The 18,051-nt window shown below is 41.9% G+C and overlaps 1 protein-coding gene across 5 annotated transcripts in view; it reads right to left on the reverse strand.

Moving 5' to 3' along the window:
- Positions 1 to 725: 725 nt before the first annotated feature.
- The window catches only part of HIC2 (HIC ZBTB transcriptional repressor 2), a 429,272-nt gene continuing 411,946 nt past the window's right edge, over positions 726 to 18,051 (reverse strand). For all 5 annotated transcript variants that reach the window (XM_069619961.1, XM_069619958.1, XM_069619959.1 and 2 more), the window contains one exon: positions 726 to 12,737. In XM_069619961.1, coding sequence (XP_069476062.1) covers positions 11,021 to 12,700 — 1,680 coding nt within the window. In that variant the 5' untranslated portion in view covers positions 12,701 to 12,737 and the 3' untranslated portion in view covers positions 726 to 11,020. The remainder of the gene's footprint in view (positions 12,738 to 18,051) is intronic.

Below are 18,051 nucleotides of genomic sequence, written 5' to 3' on the forward strand. Positions count from 1 at the left end.
TCGCACTCCGAACAATGATGTTCAGCTCCCAAACACCACAGACAAACTCTGTGAGGGTCAGTCAGCGACATCTTTTTCCCACAATCTCGGCATTTTTTGAAGTCGGATCGAGGAGTTGTCGGTTCCGACGAGGAAGCCATCGAGTACGGATCGAATAACTCGAGGTAAATAAGATTAATCTGACAAGAACTGAGCAACGGTATTCCGAGGCACTGAGTAAGCGCGGAAAAACGTAACTGAGCAACGGACGCTGTGCGCAGCCTTTATAGGCAGGATGACGTCGATACGGCGGCTGTCGAGGGACATCGACTCGGAGGACGTCGACGCGCAGCGCCCTCTAGAGAAAAAAATTTCCGAGGCCAGCAGAGCTGGAAGGAGATATCTAAGATGAGGAACACGCCGGAGGACACAATCCCTTCGAAGAAGGATATTATTAAAATATCCGGACTGTGGTTAATGGCATGCTCTCAAAATAGCACTTCTGCAGCTTGTATTAATGTGAATAATTTTGCCTGCTCTGAAATGAGATGGGGTCTGGTCATCTGCATCTTCAAAATGGTGAGAACAAGGAGGCTCTCACCTTCACATAGCACAGAGCAGTTCCTGCGCCTGCTTACTGCTGCAGACATCGATTTTAGAGTGCATCGGGGATCGTCCATCTCTGCAACTAAACCGATCGCATATTAAGTAGATACAATTACACAATAAGACCAGACATGAGAACATCATTTTCAATCAAGCTTTTAATGAAAAGATCGTAAAATAACAGTTTATCATCACTGTACATTAAGACTGCAAATGTCTGTATGCTGAGATTAGAATTTCTGTACCCTCTTAATTATGACACTTGAGTATGAGCCACAGTAAAATGTGGCTCTGACCTGAATTCAAGCTCTGAAGAAAGCTGAACAAAAGAAAGGAGTGTCATCCATTCTGAGCAACGTCCCAGTGCCTGGCAACCACTTTAATGGCCAAAAAAGGACTTAGCATCACCTTTATGGTTCTAGAAGTGAATGGAAAGAATTTAGCATGTGCCTAACCTGGACACAAGGCATACTGTAAACATAGTAAACGATATCAGAGCTCCTTAGCAGTCCTAGACAATAGAATTGCAGTGATTTAGATCGCCCGAGCAAGGAAGTGGTTCCCTTTCCAGTCCGTATCCAAATCATAAGTATATTGAATGTTACTCTCAAGATAGGGAGGAACATCCGGGAAAAAGTCGATGGGAACAAGAGCTAGCATTACAAATGGCAAAAAAGCAGAGGTTATTCCTGCAGTAACCAATTTGTTTCAGATACACTATGAATTATTTAACAACTGTGTTGTGCCCCACTGTGGTCTTGAAAATGAGGATTCCTCAGGATGATGACAAAATAAGTCTTATATTTAGCCCCTGTGCTGCAAGCAGATTGCACGATAAGGCTGTCAGAGACCATCACTCATTTAACCGCTGCAGGGTCTCCTAGGACTCACATGTGGGCCAAAATATCTTTCGAAAGACTAGAGCTCAGAATCAAGGTGATCTCAGTAAAGCGCACAGTCCTCACAGTATGCAGGTTCTGTCATTTCTATATCATGCCTTTCAGTCTGCATTACCACCCTCTCAATGCCTAGAGATCCAAGGCATTACAATGGATACGCAAGTCAGGAGTGAATACACCAGAGTACACTGGGTTGGTGGGATAGGAGGAAGAATTGTATTTGGCTCATTTTAAATTATATAATTAACCCTTTATCATTTATCCTAAAGAACTTACAATGTCCCTGCAAAGTATCTTCAAAATCTTTAAATCTTTTGATACAAATACATTGGATGAAATTACACTGATGGATTTGCCTACATATTGACAAAATAATGTGAGAAACAATCAGACTAACCTGCTAGTTTAAATGCAATTCAAAAAAGAAAGCTATGACTAACAATGTCAGAGAATGTGGCATTTACAGACCTATTGTGTGGCACTGCTAATGCCATGATCGCACCTTCATTCGGTTTAAGTAGTGCGCTGAGCTGCTTTCACCAAGACACAATGCATAATTTGCAGAGGCACTATTCCCACACAGAGAGTGAGTTTAAAGTTGTGTGTCGGGTGCACAAGAGCTTTGATTGGAGATATGAACTCTGCACAATTAGCTTTGCTAGGTTGGTAATACTTCATCTTAAAGAATGCACCTTGTAGGAAATGGGAAAGCAATGCTAAGCTCCAAATGTGACACGATTCGAAATTTATTTCCAGATGACATTCCATAATTCCATAAGAATAATGCACTAAGTGAAACAGGAGGTGATTTTAGAAAGCAGGGATTCACTGGGTACAACTCTTTCTTCCTTTGCAGTACAGCTGATTATGAAAGAAGTTTAGTTAATTGAGAACACTGCAATGCCCTGGGGAGACCAATAGAATGACACTGGCGATGGACATTTTCAAAATGTCCTTCTGAAAAGGCCAAGACAGGAAACATTGCATCTTAGTTTTCTCAAGGATGAGTCTGTCTCATGCACAATGGCCATCACGCCTTTTAGCGTTTATAAACAACCATGTGTTTGCACTAGGCAAACAAGAGGGTGCCTCCAGAAAAATCTTGGAGGGAAAAAAAAGTACATAGCATTGGACAATAGACGAAAAGCAGGTTTGCAGATGAATCCATGCACTGTTAAACTATTATTTTAAAAAAATAGATTTCTTGTTCATTGCCGACATTGTCCAGGAGTGCTACACTGGTATTGTACACAGGGAAGAGAGATCCATTTAAAGAACTGTGTATACTCATGGTTTTGGATGGACTGCAAACTAGGTTATGACTCTGTCTTTCAGATTCGTATTGCTACATAGAGGTACTGTTCAGGGAACTACTATGCCAGTGCACACCAAATCCAAATTTCCCATCCATTAATCTCCTTGCCATATTCTCTTTACCAATGCCAAACCAAATGTTCCTTTCATGACGCCTGGGATGTGCTTTATTGGATGACGCTCCTTTTTCAGAACAGAAGTAAATACTGCAAATCCAGACCGTGAACCTGCACTGTTTGGAGAACAATGCTGTCCGAAGGGAAACAAAAATATACAACAGGAATCTGTGTAAAAAGAGCGTGCATTTTAACGGGAACACATTAAATACAGAAACAAACAAAAGTTCTTTTGCTAGGTAAAGCTACAAAAGTCCAGTCCTTGCACTGATTTCACAGGTTTGTGGTTTATGGCTATGCTGCGAGTCTCTGAGATTCTTTTATTTTTTTTCCTTTTTCTATTTTTTGAAATCCTGTAGTCAGACCTGCACGCGTATCTTTGAGTTTGCAATGCACGTTTTAACTCTTTGGGGGGAATTACATTCTTCCCCTTGCAATAAAAGGTGTGCACAGGATCTGAGAAATAAATACAATCATTACTGCAAATACACATTGATACAAAAAACAACACCGTGAAAAAGTGTCTGCACCATCTTTGTCAGATTGAAGACCAGGCAAAATTAATATTCCATTTTCGGTTAACTTCTTGTGTGTTGAAGTGGTTTTTAAATAAACTTATAAAGGAAAAAAAATAGACTACATCTCTGTTTTAGATTCTTTTTTTCCAAACTTTTTTTGGCTTAAGAAATATTCTCTTCATTTTTCTTGGTATGTCTTAAACAGTTACTTCTCCTAGTCCCTGCAATGACACTGGAAATGTTTTACAGTGGCAGGATTTAGAAATGAAAGGTCATATCCTTGTGCACAAAATTATGGCTCAACACACAAGGGGCCTGTACAACCACATCAGGCATTAACCGGTGCTCTTCAGCTGGCAAAACCACAGTACTGCTTTTACAAGTTACAATGCACCAGACACCAAAAGACGATGTGGAAATTTCTGAAATGCGTACGTAATGGTTCAATATCTATCAGATCATTGGAATATATTCCGTCTCTCTACAAATTGGTATTAAATGTAAGGCTCATTTTTGGTTGCTGGAGTGATATAGGCTAACAAACAAAACGAATATTTGAAGTCAATTTGATCAATAATTTTAACAAAGGAGCCTAGGAAAAGTTGAGCCTTTAGTTTACCTTATACTGGTATGAAAAGTACGCAATGGCATCATAAGAACAGCCAAACGAATGCAGCTACAGTGTTGAACCTTGAAAGATAAGAGTTGTCGCAGGATTTCAAAATGGAAACGAATTCCATTTTCGAATGACAATACAGCATATCACAGAAACCATGTCAATTGGACTTGTATGCTTCTGGGAAATCTGTGGTTCACTCCATGGAACGTTCTTATCATGGCGCAGGCCTCTTCTGAGAGGAGCACCTACAAGGAGTCTGTCGCAACCAAATGAATCTAAAATATCCTACCTTTAATACTATTTAGAGAACTTCTGTGGTAAAACGCTTGCTGCTGCCACCCACAGAAAGATGGAATGTTGAACAAAAAAAGTAATAATTTGTGCAAAGAATCTGACCTTTCCTTTCACCTTAACACTGCACAACCAAGTCTTATTGTATTCTTTTTTATACCCAGGGATTTTTTTTTTTAAAGAAATGTTATATATTGGGTTAATTTCCCTGGCTAGCAGTCCATTTCTAACTAAGACTGAAGTACTTTAAATTATGTTCATACACACCACCTTCCCCGTCCATAATTATCTGAAAGCACCCATAGCGGTTTATGAAATGTCTTATTGAGTTTATTTAAACAGGGGTTACTGGTTAGGACTCCCAAAGAAATGAGTATTAAGCAATTGAGAAGCCCTGCTAAAAAGTGCGCCAATGCCCTTTTAAGTCCCCAACACGCTGCAACTCCCTTCCTCCCCTCCCCCCAACATGCTGCCCCAATATGAGCACACCTCATGCACCCAAATACAGAACACAACACTTGGGTCGTGTTGGAATGCAATTAGTTAGGGTTTTTATTTTTCACAATATTATTCCTAGCCTCGACAGAAACAAACAGAAATGGAAAAGATTAACTTTGTCTGGCCCCTAGATCCGTTGAGGTCTGAAACTGTTAAGGTTTATGTAAACAATGAGATAAATATATTAGTATCTTTTTTCTGAGCCAAGTAAGGTTCTATGCTCATTCAAAATGTGCTTTGGTTTAAAAAATATTTTAGTGAATTTGGGTATGAGCTTTCTTCACTTTGTATTTAATATACAACTTTTTCTACTGAAATTTTGTTTCCTGTTAGGCTGAAACAAAAATATCTAATTGATACATTTTAAGCTGCCTGGTTGTGTGTTGCCTGTGTGTGTGTGCGTGTGTTTTTTTAATGTTTACCTCGCAAGGCTCTCCCCCCTACCGCCCCACCCACAAAGAGTGACCTTCGCCATCCCCAAAAAACTCTTAAAATCTTAAATATGAAACTAGTGTTTTGCTTTCTCATTAAAATACAGAAAATGTTTTGATACAATACTATGTCGTATAAATGCAGTTGAGTGTTTAGCGCCAGATTTGGAGCAAACAATCCCTGAAGTTTTTGAGTATTATTATTATTATTATTACTGTCACAGTTTGTAAATGTTTGTCAATAGTCATTCCATGGAACACAAATCTATACAGCTAACTTCAAAAAAATTCTATTTGTACAATACGCTTGCTGTACACAGACTTTTGTCATCATTGTTTAAGTGCTGAGAAAAAGAAAAACCAAAGCAGATTCCTAGAACAAGCATTGGGTCCATAAACTTCAAAATAGTGTATATAAAAAAAAGAAAAACGTTCTGCCCAACCATATGGAATCCAGAGTCAAACAAAAAGAATTTTATCTTATCTTGCAAAACAGAACTTTCCATACATGACATATGACTTTGTATAGTTTACATGGTAAATAAGCAGATATTTTAGAGGTTATCCTAAAGCCGAAATAGAGCATTTAAAAATCAAAACAAAAAGAAACCCCTGGATACCTCACAGTTGGTAAGAACAAGTTAATATCGATCATATCAAGTGCACTGCATAGATCAGTGTGACCAAATAAAAAAATATTAACAGCCAATACAACTTAAGTATTTTTACATGAACTGTATTAATCCTGCAAACAAAAAGCAAAACTAATTAATGCAATAGAGTTCATTATTATTTGTACGTAGCAGTCTGCTTCATATGGTTGCAAAAATCAGGGTAATGCTTCCCGCAGGTCTTCCATGCTTGAGTAAACATTGTTAACTTTGGATGCATGGAAAACCCTGGTTGGAAATTAACCCCCCACTCCACCCCCCTTTCAACAGCTAAATTGGTTGATCAGACTTGGGGATGGTTAGGGGGTACTTTGAACCCATCCAGCAGAAACATGGATGTGCATGACGTATCTGCAAGGTTACCATTAATGATCTCTAACTTCCGGACCAAGAGTACAGGGGCACAAAGGTCACCAAAAGGAGCCTTACCTTACTTTCTTTTGTTTTTTAAATTCTCATTACTTAAGTACAATTCATTCAAGGCACTCCTGTTTTACCACAGAGATTCAAGTGCCTTCCCACAACAATAAAAAATAAATCAGATTGTCACAAAAATAGGTCAATCGGAACATAAATAAGTGCAGCAGTCTAACAACTCATTTAGCAATACTTAATTTAAAGCTCGGAGACTAGGTTTAAAAAATCCTTTTAAGCTTGATAACAAAAATCGTAAAGTGGGGCCTACATAAATTTGCTGCATTCTATCAAAACCTGAGCCCAGTCAACTCTTGTGACATCTCTTTGAACACCTGTAGGAGCACCTGGAATGTCTACAAAGTCAAGAACATATGAACAATAGAGAGGACTTCTCAAAATGTAGGAGCAAATGATTGAAATTAGGGTGTAGGTGAAATGACTAAGTGGAACATAATCTACGAAATGTGCCTCAAAATCTCGCCGGTAGGGCATTTTCTAATGCTCCGACACTCTTTAGGCAAATTTTATCAAACAGCAACATTTCTTTTTTTCCTTGAAATTTGGCCTTTTGAGCCAAAGGTTTTCATGGACCTAAAAACATGAAATTGAGGAAAAATATTTAAATTCCAGCTGATAAAAGATCAGAAATAATGGTTTTCATGAAATTTCATTTTTTAATTTTTAAACACAAATTTTTCTGGGCACTTAGACATTTTGATAAAAAAGATACTATTTAAAACTGAAATATTGCCAATTTCCCAACAGGTCAAAATTGGCAAAGCGGACGAATTTTGCCCACAGTTCACCAGTTTTTCCGGAGAGTGACTGTTGACAGTTAAACCCACTCCTAATTGCTATGTCCCCTAGAGTTGCCTGCAGTTTTTCTGTTTTCTGGTCAATCTAGTAATCTTGTGGGAGGTTGCGCAAGGAGGCGTTTTGCTGATAAAGTTGCCCAGGTCTTTTACCTCCAAAAAATTAAGTTGGAGACCAATAAGTATATTCGATTAGGAATGTGAAAGGCAGTGAATTTGTTTACATTCCACTTCCTGTTTATGTGGCCATTGACACAGAAAGCTAAAACGTGCACCGTCAAATTTTCTTTCATGTTCATATACTTTAGCGGAATTACTTTTAATCAAAAGAAGGGAGGACAGCCTTTTAAATATGATACATGTTTGATTTAAAGCAACCTTATGAAGCATCCTTGCATATAAAACAATTGTAGTGCTTCCAGCATGAAAATAGACACGGGAATAAGCCGTAATGAGCCAGCTTTCTAACAACTGTGCCTACATCAATGAGGAGAAACCAATGTCAAAAACAGAAAGTACCCATCTGGGTGTGCATTTTCACATGGACAACGTGGAAAAACAGATGTGATCCCTTAATTTTTGGCTGAAACCCAGTGAGGGAAAAATGCCAACAAATGTACCAAAAAAATAGACTTTACAAAAAGGCTACTTTGAAGTTTTGGACTCAATTACTTCACATTGACATCTTTAGTTGAGAAATGAACCGTAGCTGCATCCCAACCTTAACCTAAAAAAATAAAAAGTGTGGTGCATGAGGGTAAGCTAAAGTGAAATGTGGAATGCCCTTGCAATCCCTGCATAATATAGCTTGGAGGAGAATTTCCACATGCTGCAACTTCCTTCTTAGCATCAATTATTTTTGTTTCTTACGATGTTGCTCAGTTCTTTTGGCAAGGTGAGGGAGTTCGGCTATACATTCACTTTGTACCTGAAAAAGCTAAAGACGTTAAACATGCTACTACTAGGAAGGCTCTGGCTTCACCAGTGTCCATTGTCGAGCTGCTCATCTTGTTCAAATAGTGTAACATCTTGGTTCGATCCAATGAGAGTGGATCAAATGGAAAGATCTGTAGCCATCTACCAACCTAGGCTACGTGCGTGCTGCATTTAATTCTAGCAGACAGTCCAGTTTCCCTACATCGCACAGCTCAAAATGTCTCTCGGCCTTGCCTACTGAAAAAAAATAAAAAGGTGGTAGAAAACAATATAGATTCTCTACATACTTAAACATGCTTACTTTTTGGTCTTAACAAAAGAAAAAAATATGGTATTAAGTTCAAATGAGCCAGGCAGCAGAGGACCCTTCGAAAATAAAGAAGCAATGGTAACAAGCTACAAAAACAACTTATTGTAAACCTTAGTAAACTCAAGAGGGATGTTTCTGCGAAAATTTTTACCATCAAGCTTCCACCAGCCATGGAGCTTACACACAAGATCACGCCAACTAAAGTTGAGGTGGAGGGGATGGGAAGGTGTGGCTGGTGAGGAAAGAGGGAGGTGATCCTTCTGGGAAGGTTCTAGAATTTCTATATGGTTCCACCTAAAGCGATAGCAGCTGCTGGCTGTGACGACTTGTCCAGATGTTCAAGGGAGAATTGTAATGCGGTCCATTCGGTGAAGGAGATAGTAAAACCTCTGGTTTATTCATGCTCCCTGGGTCTGGTTGCTGAGCTTGGTTTTATTGTCTTGCAATTCCCGACAAAGATACATGCCACATTAATAGCAAGCCTCAACCTGCTGAGCAAGAATGGGGGTGTACAAAAGATGGAGACCACTATCCAACCCATAAAAGACAGAATATAGACTACCCCAAAAGCAGTATTTAGCTCCAGACATCACAAGATTTGGCTCTCTGGCTACATCTGAGTTTGGTATAGTGGGTCGGACACAGGTACGAGGCATGGGATGGCCAAGTTGAACATTCTGCCCATTACACTTGCACCTTCCACTTCTGTGTCTTACAGTGCAAACATTGAAGGATTACAAACATTCACTTGCCTGACTTTGGTGAGCTGGGTCCCAGTGCGGACCTACGTTTGGACATAAAGGGCTTTGGTAGGCAGGGATTTGGGTTTTCATTAGCCAGAGCATCATCTTATTTGATGGACATGCCTTTCATTATTGAAAGCCGTTCCTTTCAAGCACATTCATTTGAAATCTACATGCCCGTAAAAATGTGAATTCAGGGACTAGGACGGTTTTAAATCTCCATCTTTTTGCAATACAATATTTTTCTTTGGCCAAGCTTTGCAGTTACTTGTCTAGCTGAATTTGGTTGATGAACGCTAGGTGGTAAAAATTCCCTAACTTAATTTAATTTCTATTTCATACATTTAATTACACTAAAGGAAAAATATAAACAGCATACACACCATCTAATCTTTAACCATATTATTGTTCTGATAAATTCAAGAGGTAGCAAAGGTAATGAGCTGACCCATGTCAGGATCGGCCTTGGTGAGAGGAGACACGGTAAACATACACACACATGTATACACACACACACAGTACCTAACAGAACTCTTAGCAAGTCCAGTCTTTTCCACCCCTTAAGAAAAAAAATCCCATGAAGAGACCCAGACCTTCCAGTTCAAACATTCACATAATAAACACTACTACTGTGTTTTTAACTACTAAAACAAGTACCTCTTTTCTTCAAAGGACACCCATACAAAACAATATGTAAAAGAAAATACCCTCTTTCTCACTTTAAAAAGAAATTCCAGGGCATCCACATCGCCAGCCAGCCACGGATACAACAGAACAGTTGCTTGGCATGTAAAGGTGGTGTAACGGTAGGTTTGGTCTTATACCAATATGATAAGTATACCAACATTCGCTGTGAGGCAAAGGACTGGGAGGGTCTTGTTCATAGTGATCCCACACCCGACCTCCCACTGAAAAGTACTTTGCATGAAGGTAATGGTGGCCTACATCCCAACATACCAATTTAGAAGTTTGACAAACTAACAGCCAACCGCAACATCTTCAACTCCCATCTCAACCTTTCCATCCACAGTCGATCGGCACTGCAGTAAGGATCAGGGTGACATGGGCTCAGCTGGGTTCCTGAACTTGCTGAGTACTCCAGGCCTTAAAAATATCAGTCAAAGAAAGGATGTGAATGCATCTTGGATCGGGGAAATCTGAGGTTACTTGGTTTTGAAGTTAAACACAGAATGCATCTATCCCCCTTGCTTTGGATTATCCATGTCCGACTTGCACATGCAAAGGACACCGATGTTTGGGGCTAGCCAAATACTGACTGGAAAAACGAACACACATGCCTAGAAATCGCCCAGTGAGAACACAAGTCACAAAAGGGGGTCCATCCACAACACCACTCCTTCGTCCCCTCAACCAAGAGGGCCATTACAAATAGGGACACACTACCCTTTTGGTGGCTGAAAAAGAAGATGCAGTGTACCCCGCAATATAACATTAGCAACTTTTCTGCACTCTCGTTGTATATAAACACGTACTGAAATGACAACAGGCAAAAAAGTGGTGGGTGTGTGCATGCGTATACACACACACACACACACACACACACACAGAACCATACATATGTATACATACGCACAATATATGGGATTTTTTGTGGCATGGGAAAATGTGTAGAGAATGCAGAAAAACGAAATGGGGAGTTTGCACTCTGCTGTGGACTGATTTCTATTGGTGTTCTTCTTAAAGCTCGTTTCCCCCCCACCCCGCCATCACCTTCCCCTTCCAGTCTACCCATGACTGAACTGGAACGTGGCATGCCCTTTAAGCAGCAAAGTCTACAGAAAGGTAACCATCACGACTGGGAGAGAAGTACATTCTCTGAAGATCTTTGGAGTCTTTGGCTTATGTTGGAGAGGTATGCATGCGCAGGTGGCTAATGAGGTTGCGTTGCTGTGTGAACTTCCCACCACACAGTTGACATTCATAGGGCTTTTCCCCTGAGTGAACACGCATGTGCTCGGTCAGTCTGTACTGCCTTGTGAAGCGCATGCCACACTCGTCACAGGCAAAGGGCTTTAGGCCCAGGTGGCTGCGCATGTGCCGTGTCATGGTGCCCCGCTGAGTAAACATCTTGCCACAGATATTGCAAGGGAACGGCCGAGTTAGCCAGTGCGTCTTCTCATGTTGCCGTAATGTGGCTGGATCTTTGTAGCTCTTCTCACATACAGCACACTTGAAAGGACGGGGCTCAGAATTAAAAGACTGGTTTGGCGTAGCAGACAGATCCTCGGCTTCCTCCTTGCCATAGGAATCCTCTTCTTTGATATATAGTTCTTCTTCTGTATGTGTCTCCACATGTGAATTAAGCTCATCTGAGCTGGGGAACCCCTTGCCACATGGTATACAAACATACAGGTTGTCCCCAAAGGCAACAGACTCATAACCTTCTTGCCGATAGATGTAGTTGGAGCTGGCATGTCTGCTTTCCTCATTCTCACTCTGGCCGCTGTCATCGCTATTATCCTTCCCATTTTCCAGCTGTTCTTTGCATTGGTAGGGTGGAGCAGAGTTATACGTTCCACCTGAGTCATTCTCAGTCGTTTTAGCTAAAGGTCCCACAATGACTCCATTTGGTAATGAGTCACATTCCTCTTCTCCTTGGCCACATTCTTTTTTGAGACCCCAGTCTCTTTTGCGCGAGGAGTGTCGCTGGCCCTTGCTCTGGCCATTTTCTGGTGTAGCACGGTTCTCCTCTGCAGCCTCCAGTTCCATCGGTTCTCCAACACTATCCAACAAACCAGACACATGGTTCGTCATAGAGTCTTCAAACGAGGCACTGTTGGCTGCGGATGCAGAGGCAGACTGCGGGGAGCCATCCTGACTGTCATTGGGTGGCAAGTCATCATGAGAGTGGCTGGTGAAGAGAGGAGGGCTTTTTTTGGACAAATCCAAGCCGAGTTCTTGGTCACACCCATTTTCAATGGGGGTTCCATTATTAGTGTTCCCGTGGTGTAAGGGATGGCAGTTTTCCTGATTCGAGCCGCTTAGGAATACCTCATCATCAGAGTTTTTCCCTTTTTGCAGTTCTTTGGCATGGGAACCCTTAATACGCTCACTGTATCCAGAGTAGCGTGCTGAATTGACCGGGGGTGCAGAGAGTCTGTGGCTGCGGCCATGCCGACCTAATCCATGGATGCCCAACCTCCCAGAGAAAGCCTTTCCATAACGCTTTAACTTCTTTCTGCAAAGCGTGGCCAATTCATGCAGTTGGAGGTAGCTTGCTGCGGTAAGGAGAGCGCTGAAGTTCTGTTCTCCAGGCTGGTCTGTTGATAAGAGCTTCCCAGTGTAGATAAAGTCTAATATTTGTCGAAAAATTGTGGGGTTTACCATATCCGTATCCAAGTTAATGAGGTTGTCGTGTAAGACGAGGGACTTGAAATACATGCTACTTGCTGCCAGAATGTTTTTGTGGGCGCGGAACAGGGCATTTTCAACCACTATGATCACGTCACAGAGGAAACCTTTGGCTCGTTGCTGGTTTAGCTGAAGCAGCAGTTGTTTGGCATGATTTGGCTGGTCCATTTCCACGTTCTCTTGGTTTCACATTTAGCTGTACCACCTGCAATTGAGACAAAAGAAAGGTTCAAATAGATGTCAGACAGTGCAAGACCACTAGATTGTAAGCAGAAATACATTTTTTGCCAGCATTGTATGCATCAAAACCAGTAAATGCAAGAAACCATTTGAGCCAAGTTATACACTCCAAAGGATGGTATATCCTAATACTCAGATTCAGAAAATGTATATATATTCCAACATCCTCACACTCAGATTTATGAGATTGTTGTTTTCCGAAATTTGCTAAAGTTGTCTAGGAGCACTTGAAGACCACCACCTGCATCAGACTCCAGCATCAACAGCACACAAGTCCCCTGTGTAATTATGGAGGCCTTGTTTGGAGGAGGGGAGAATAGCCGAGTCCCCATCATTCACATCCAAGTGTCAGACAAGCACCCAACACTCACATATGCAGAGAGCCCTGCCGCAAATGTGATGCACATTTCAAGTGCCCGCTGCCAGTGAATTGTGTATGTTTACACATACTTTTCAGAGGTGGAAATGTAAGCAATTTAAAGTGACAATGCCCCTGCTTTGCATGAGAATTCCCTGTGATCGGTTAAACCATGAGCAGGAATAATGGCCTTTTGAACCAAACCAATAGGATGATCTAAGATCTGGACAACAGACAGGAGGAAGATTTCTCACATAGTCCCACATTTTTCATAGACTTTATTTTGGGGTTGCTGGACACAGAAAACTAGATTGTTCCTCACTTGCATGTGCAATTGGCCCAGGCAAGTAAGGAAAAATGTTGCAAATCTGTTTGTGCGAGATCAAATCAATCTTTTCATCAGAGTGGCTGGGGGCACTATTCACCTCCCCTGCAAGATTCCGCATGGCATAAATTGGCTAACTCCGATTGAACGAGTCGAATTCTTGGAAGCGCAGCGACAATCGCATCCTTCATGCACGTTCCCCTTTTGTTTAACATCAGAAGAGTGGGCTTTTTGCTATCGGATGAACACTGAAATTCCACGTTCAGGCGATTATTTGATTTCTAATACTGTACATTGGTTTCAGGATTGTGTTCTCAATTCCCAAGTAAATAAAGTTAAACTAGTCGCACTTTACGAAAAAAAGACCATGTTTCTCAAACACGATGTTGGGATAGTTGCTGATGGAAAATCAAATACAGCTTCGAGTGACGTCCTGGCCTTTAAATAATTTGCATGGGCATGCAGCTGTTCATCTGGCATATTTGGCTGAATATTATCCCCTTACCCAGAGGATATCTACAAGGTTCCGTTGAAGATGGGTAGATCATGTAGAGAATAAACGGGCAGAGGATCGTTTAGCGAGGTAGGAAGTTGTGGAATGCCCTTCTACAGCACATTAGAGAAAATGCATTCTTCCAAAATGTTGAGCTAAGGCTCTAAGGGGTTATCTTTATTTTACAGTGTGGCCCTCTTAAAATGTTTATTTCAGACCTGGTTTACGGCTGTCCCCATTATGTTAGTTATTTGGTTTTGTTGAACACTCATTTGTGTTGTAGTTTGTATTTATCTTATGGTTAGCACCTTAAAACTGGGGTTCCCAGTATGTGTTTGATTGAAAGAATAATCAAGCACAGCGTTCTGAAGTGTTTGATGGCCCAGAATGCTACAAGCACTTCCTTTTCCATCAATGATGAAGTGATTTCTGGCCCAAAATTCTGTCAGCCGTTACTTACGTTCCCCTCCAACTCTAGCTCAAGACAGCCCTGAAGCCCTTCTTATTGGCATTCACGGTCACAAGTCATGCATTTAGCGTCAAACATGTTCTTCTTTGGTCATCCGGTGAGTGGGATATCTTGATAAAAGTAGATTCCGAGCATAACCCCAAAAAACACCTGGAAGATAACCGCAAGACAAAAGCGCATGAAGTCATTCTATCCACCTTTACTTCGACCAGAAAACTTTGCCTGCACTTTGTCTACATTCAGTTAGCCAGAAATGTACTTAATCATGCGTTAACGTCTCCCTACTTTTACTTCATCTGCATCTTCACCTTGTTGAGGCGGCAATTGCTGTGGTTTACATTAGCTGCAAGATTAGGGTTGGAGTCAAGGTGGGGTGGCGGGAAAGACTATTGGTTCGAAAGGAAGTGGGGAGTAGTGTGGGCCCTCACCCTGTAATAACAAAGTGAAATACCTAAAGGTATGCAGAAGTAAAATACCTGAACATGCCCGTCAACAAGACAAAGTGACTGTGCATTGTTTACTTGAGCAAGGCTATCTGGTGATATGACTAGGGTAAGTCAAGGGTGGAGAAGTACCTTGCTGAGTTCATCAGCGTCAATAGGTGCATAAAGTTTAGAAGGGGACGCCTGCCCATCCATATGCTAGAGTTTAAATCTGCCTTGCTTTGTGTAACTTGGGGTGGGCACCGCCAACACAATGCTGAGCTTAAGCCCCTTGAGCAAACACATCCACACATAGAAAACGGATGGATATTTTTCTCTAAGGGAAATCTCTTGCACAGCATAGCCCATGATCAAGGTGGAGAGTTTAACAGGTGCAGCTAGATCTTAGTGACTCCAGAAACCACCCATCCCACAATGGGAAACCACCTCCTCCAGGACCTATATCTTACAGATAGCTGACCTCCCCTCATATCCAAGCATTCCTCAGATGTAACCAAACAATCGTATTGGCTTTGCTCAAATCCCCTTGGCCATACGTCAGTGGTTAGAAGTGAGTTTAACGTGTCAAGTACACCTCTTTGTCCCTTATTGCCATGGCATACCATGACCTATCGCCATCTTGATGTTACACAACCAACCCCCGTATACTCTTCCCACTCTGCGATGTCACCTTTGTTGAGACTGACCTTGCTCCTGGGACCCCTTCAAATGTGTGCGCACTTAATGCATTCAGACGACAAAGCCGGACACACCTTATCGTTGCTGCATGGGAGTACATCCTGCACCTTTATCACACTTGGCTCTTCCTGGGATTGTTTTGGCACAAGCCCGCCACTTGAAATTCCTGCTGTTCTGTTTTATCCCACTCCCGTTCCCATGTCCAGTTAAAATGTTCATTGAGCCTACGCCACAGCTAGATGTATCTGTGAACCTTAGCCTGCATCACAACTAGACAAAATGTGAATGTTAGCAATACCACACCTGGTTGGAACTGAACATTAGCCTGCGTCGCATCTAGATAGGATTGTGAATGTTAGCAATGCCACACCTAGTTAGAATTGTGAACATTAGCCTATGCCTGACCCAGACAAGGTTGTGAAATGCTAGCAATGCTGCACTTGGTTAGAGTTGTGAATATTAGCCTATGCCAGGCCCAGACATGCTGTGTCTCACTTGGACATCCTCATCTCCCACGTGGCCATATCTTGGATATTGATGTGCCCTAAAAGTTTCACTGTGTTAAATTCTGCAACTAGATAGTATGATCAAGCGATATTGAAAAGGCCTTAAAATGTCACTGTGTTGAATTCTGCTTCTAGATATTATGGTCAAACGCTATTGGAGTGTGCCCTAAAGGTTTACTGTGTAGATCCCCGCCTCTAGACAGTGTGACCAAACAACATTGAGCATCCTCTAAAGCCTCACTCTGTTCCATTCCGCATCTAGGTATTATGGCCAAACAGCATTGTTAGGCAGAATCACATGCAGTGCCCTTTGGGAACACTACATGCAATTAGGACTACAAGTGTAAGCACAATTTCACCTTTGGTACAAGCCTGTACTACACAGTAAAGTGGTAGCGATGGCTGAGCAGCCTGACTTCTCTCAAGAGTTTAAGTGAGCAGTAGAACAAGTTACACAATGGACCAACCAATACAATGATTTAAGTAAAAACATTACACTAGCACAAGCAGCTCAATATCAAACACTAATAAACCACAAATACACAACCGGTAAGTAAATGAACAAGTTTAGCTCCCCTGATGTGGGAGTAAAATGGCACTTTAAATACTTAATAAAGGGGTAAAAAGACAAGGTTATAAGAATAGACAGCCCAAATACATTCATAGGCAGGGCAAAGGTTTCAGTTAAATACAACCAGCAATTCTTCTCAATAGGCCTGGGTCAAAGACAATGGTTCAGGGTCTTTGTATAGGATAGCACAATTCTGGTAGATAACGGTTAAGTCTTTGCCTCGGAGATTACAAGAATTTGGCTAGGCAAAAAGTTTGACGAATGTTAAGGGAAGGACAAGCCTTTATAGATGAGGAAAGTTTCATGCACTTTCTCGATGGCTGAAAAAATTTCCGGACCGCGTTTGCACAGTACCTTTTCAATGAAGAAGAGCTGTAGCAGAGTCAGTTGTTCCTGGCAGTTCGAGCAGATCTCGCTGTTCCTGAGCTTCAGTCGTGGGACAAGGACGACGGCGGGAGGTTCCTGCACTGCCCAGAAATGAGGCCAAAAGCTTTAGCAAGACGTCGGTTTAAGGTGTGAGACCACAGCTAGTTTCCTTCCCTCTGGCTATCCAGTTTTCAACAGCACTCTGATGAAAATTCGACCAGATGGGGACAGTGTCCAGGTGGCTTGCGAGTTGGTTGTTCCCACCAAACTCAAGGGAAGATGTTTACCTTGAAGGGCTTCTCTGTCGATGGAGTTTCAGGCAATTTGGACCTGCAGCAGGGCTTCACCGGTTGTCCAGGAGTTGCAGCAGTCCTCTTCCTTCAGCTCATCTTCGGTTCTTTCGTTCCAGTGGTGGACTCGGCTTTCCAAGTCCCAGAGACCAGCTTTTACACAGTTTTCCCCCATTCATTCCATCCTGGCTGTCACTCACACAGTAGGGTGGCTGTCCTTGTCGGACAGCCAGCCAGCCAGCCAATCATGCTAGAGTGCATTCAGGTCTCCTAGGAGACTAAGCACAGGGAGTTTCGGGCACCTCCCTCACATCCTGTCCACCCCAGACACCCTGGCGCCAGAGGAGGGCTTCAGCACTGAAGCCCGCGAAAGGCCAACGAACAAAGGGACCAAACTTGGTTTGGCGTGCAGAGACAAACACAAGAAGGACCTTTCCTAAAACAAATGGCGAAAAAAGTCGAACAGTCTTTTTACAGATCGGTCTTGGGCACCATATTGAAAAACATGGCTGACCCGATATTTGGCTATCGTTGATAGCGGTCGCGAAAAAATCATGGTAGTTTGATCTAAACCACTTCCACCAGCCATTTAAAGTAGGAAAGGGTAACATTTGACTGTTACATGAGTGTTTTGGCTAGGGGAGCTAGGCAACCCCTCGAGCACTGTATTGGAAGATAGTGTGTGATGGGTCAGTAAATTTAAAAAGACTAGTAAAGTCAATTTACGTGCTTTGGGCGACAGTAGTCAGTCCCAGAGAAGGTATTTAAACCTTGGGAAGT

This window comes from Ambystoma mexicanum, chromosome 10, assembly GCF_040938575.1.
Source record: "Ambystoma mexicanum isolate Mex_15411 chromosome 10, UKY_AmexF1_1, whole genome shotgun sequence".
Taxonomy (NCBI): domain Eukaryota; kingdom Metazoa; phylum Chordata; class Amphibia; order Caudata; family Ambystomatidae; genus Ambystoma; species Ambystoma mexicanum.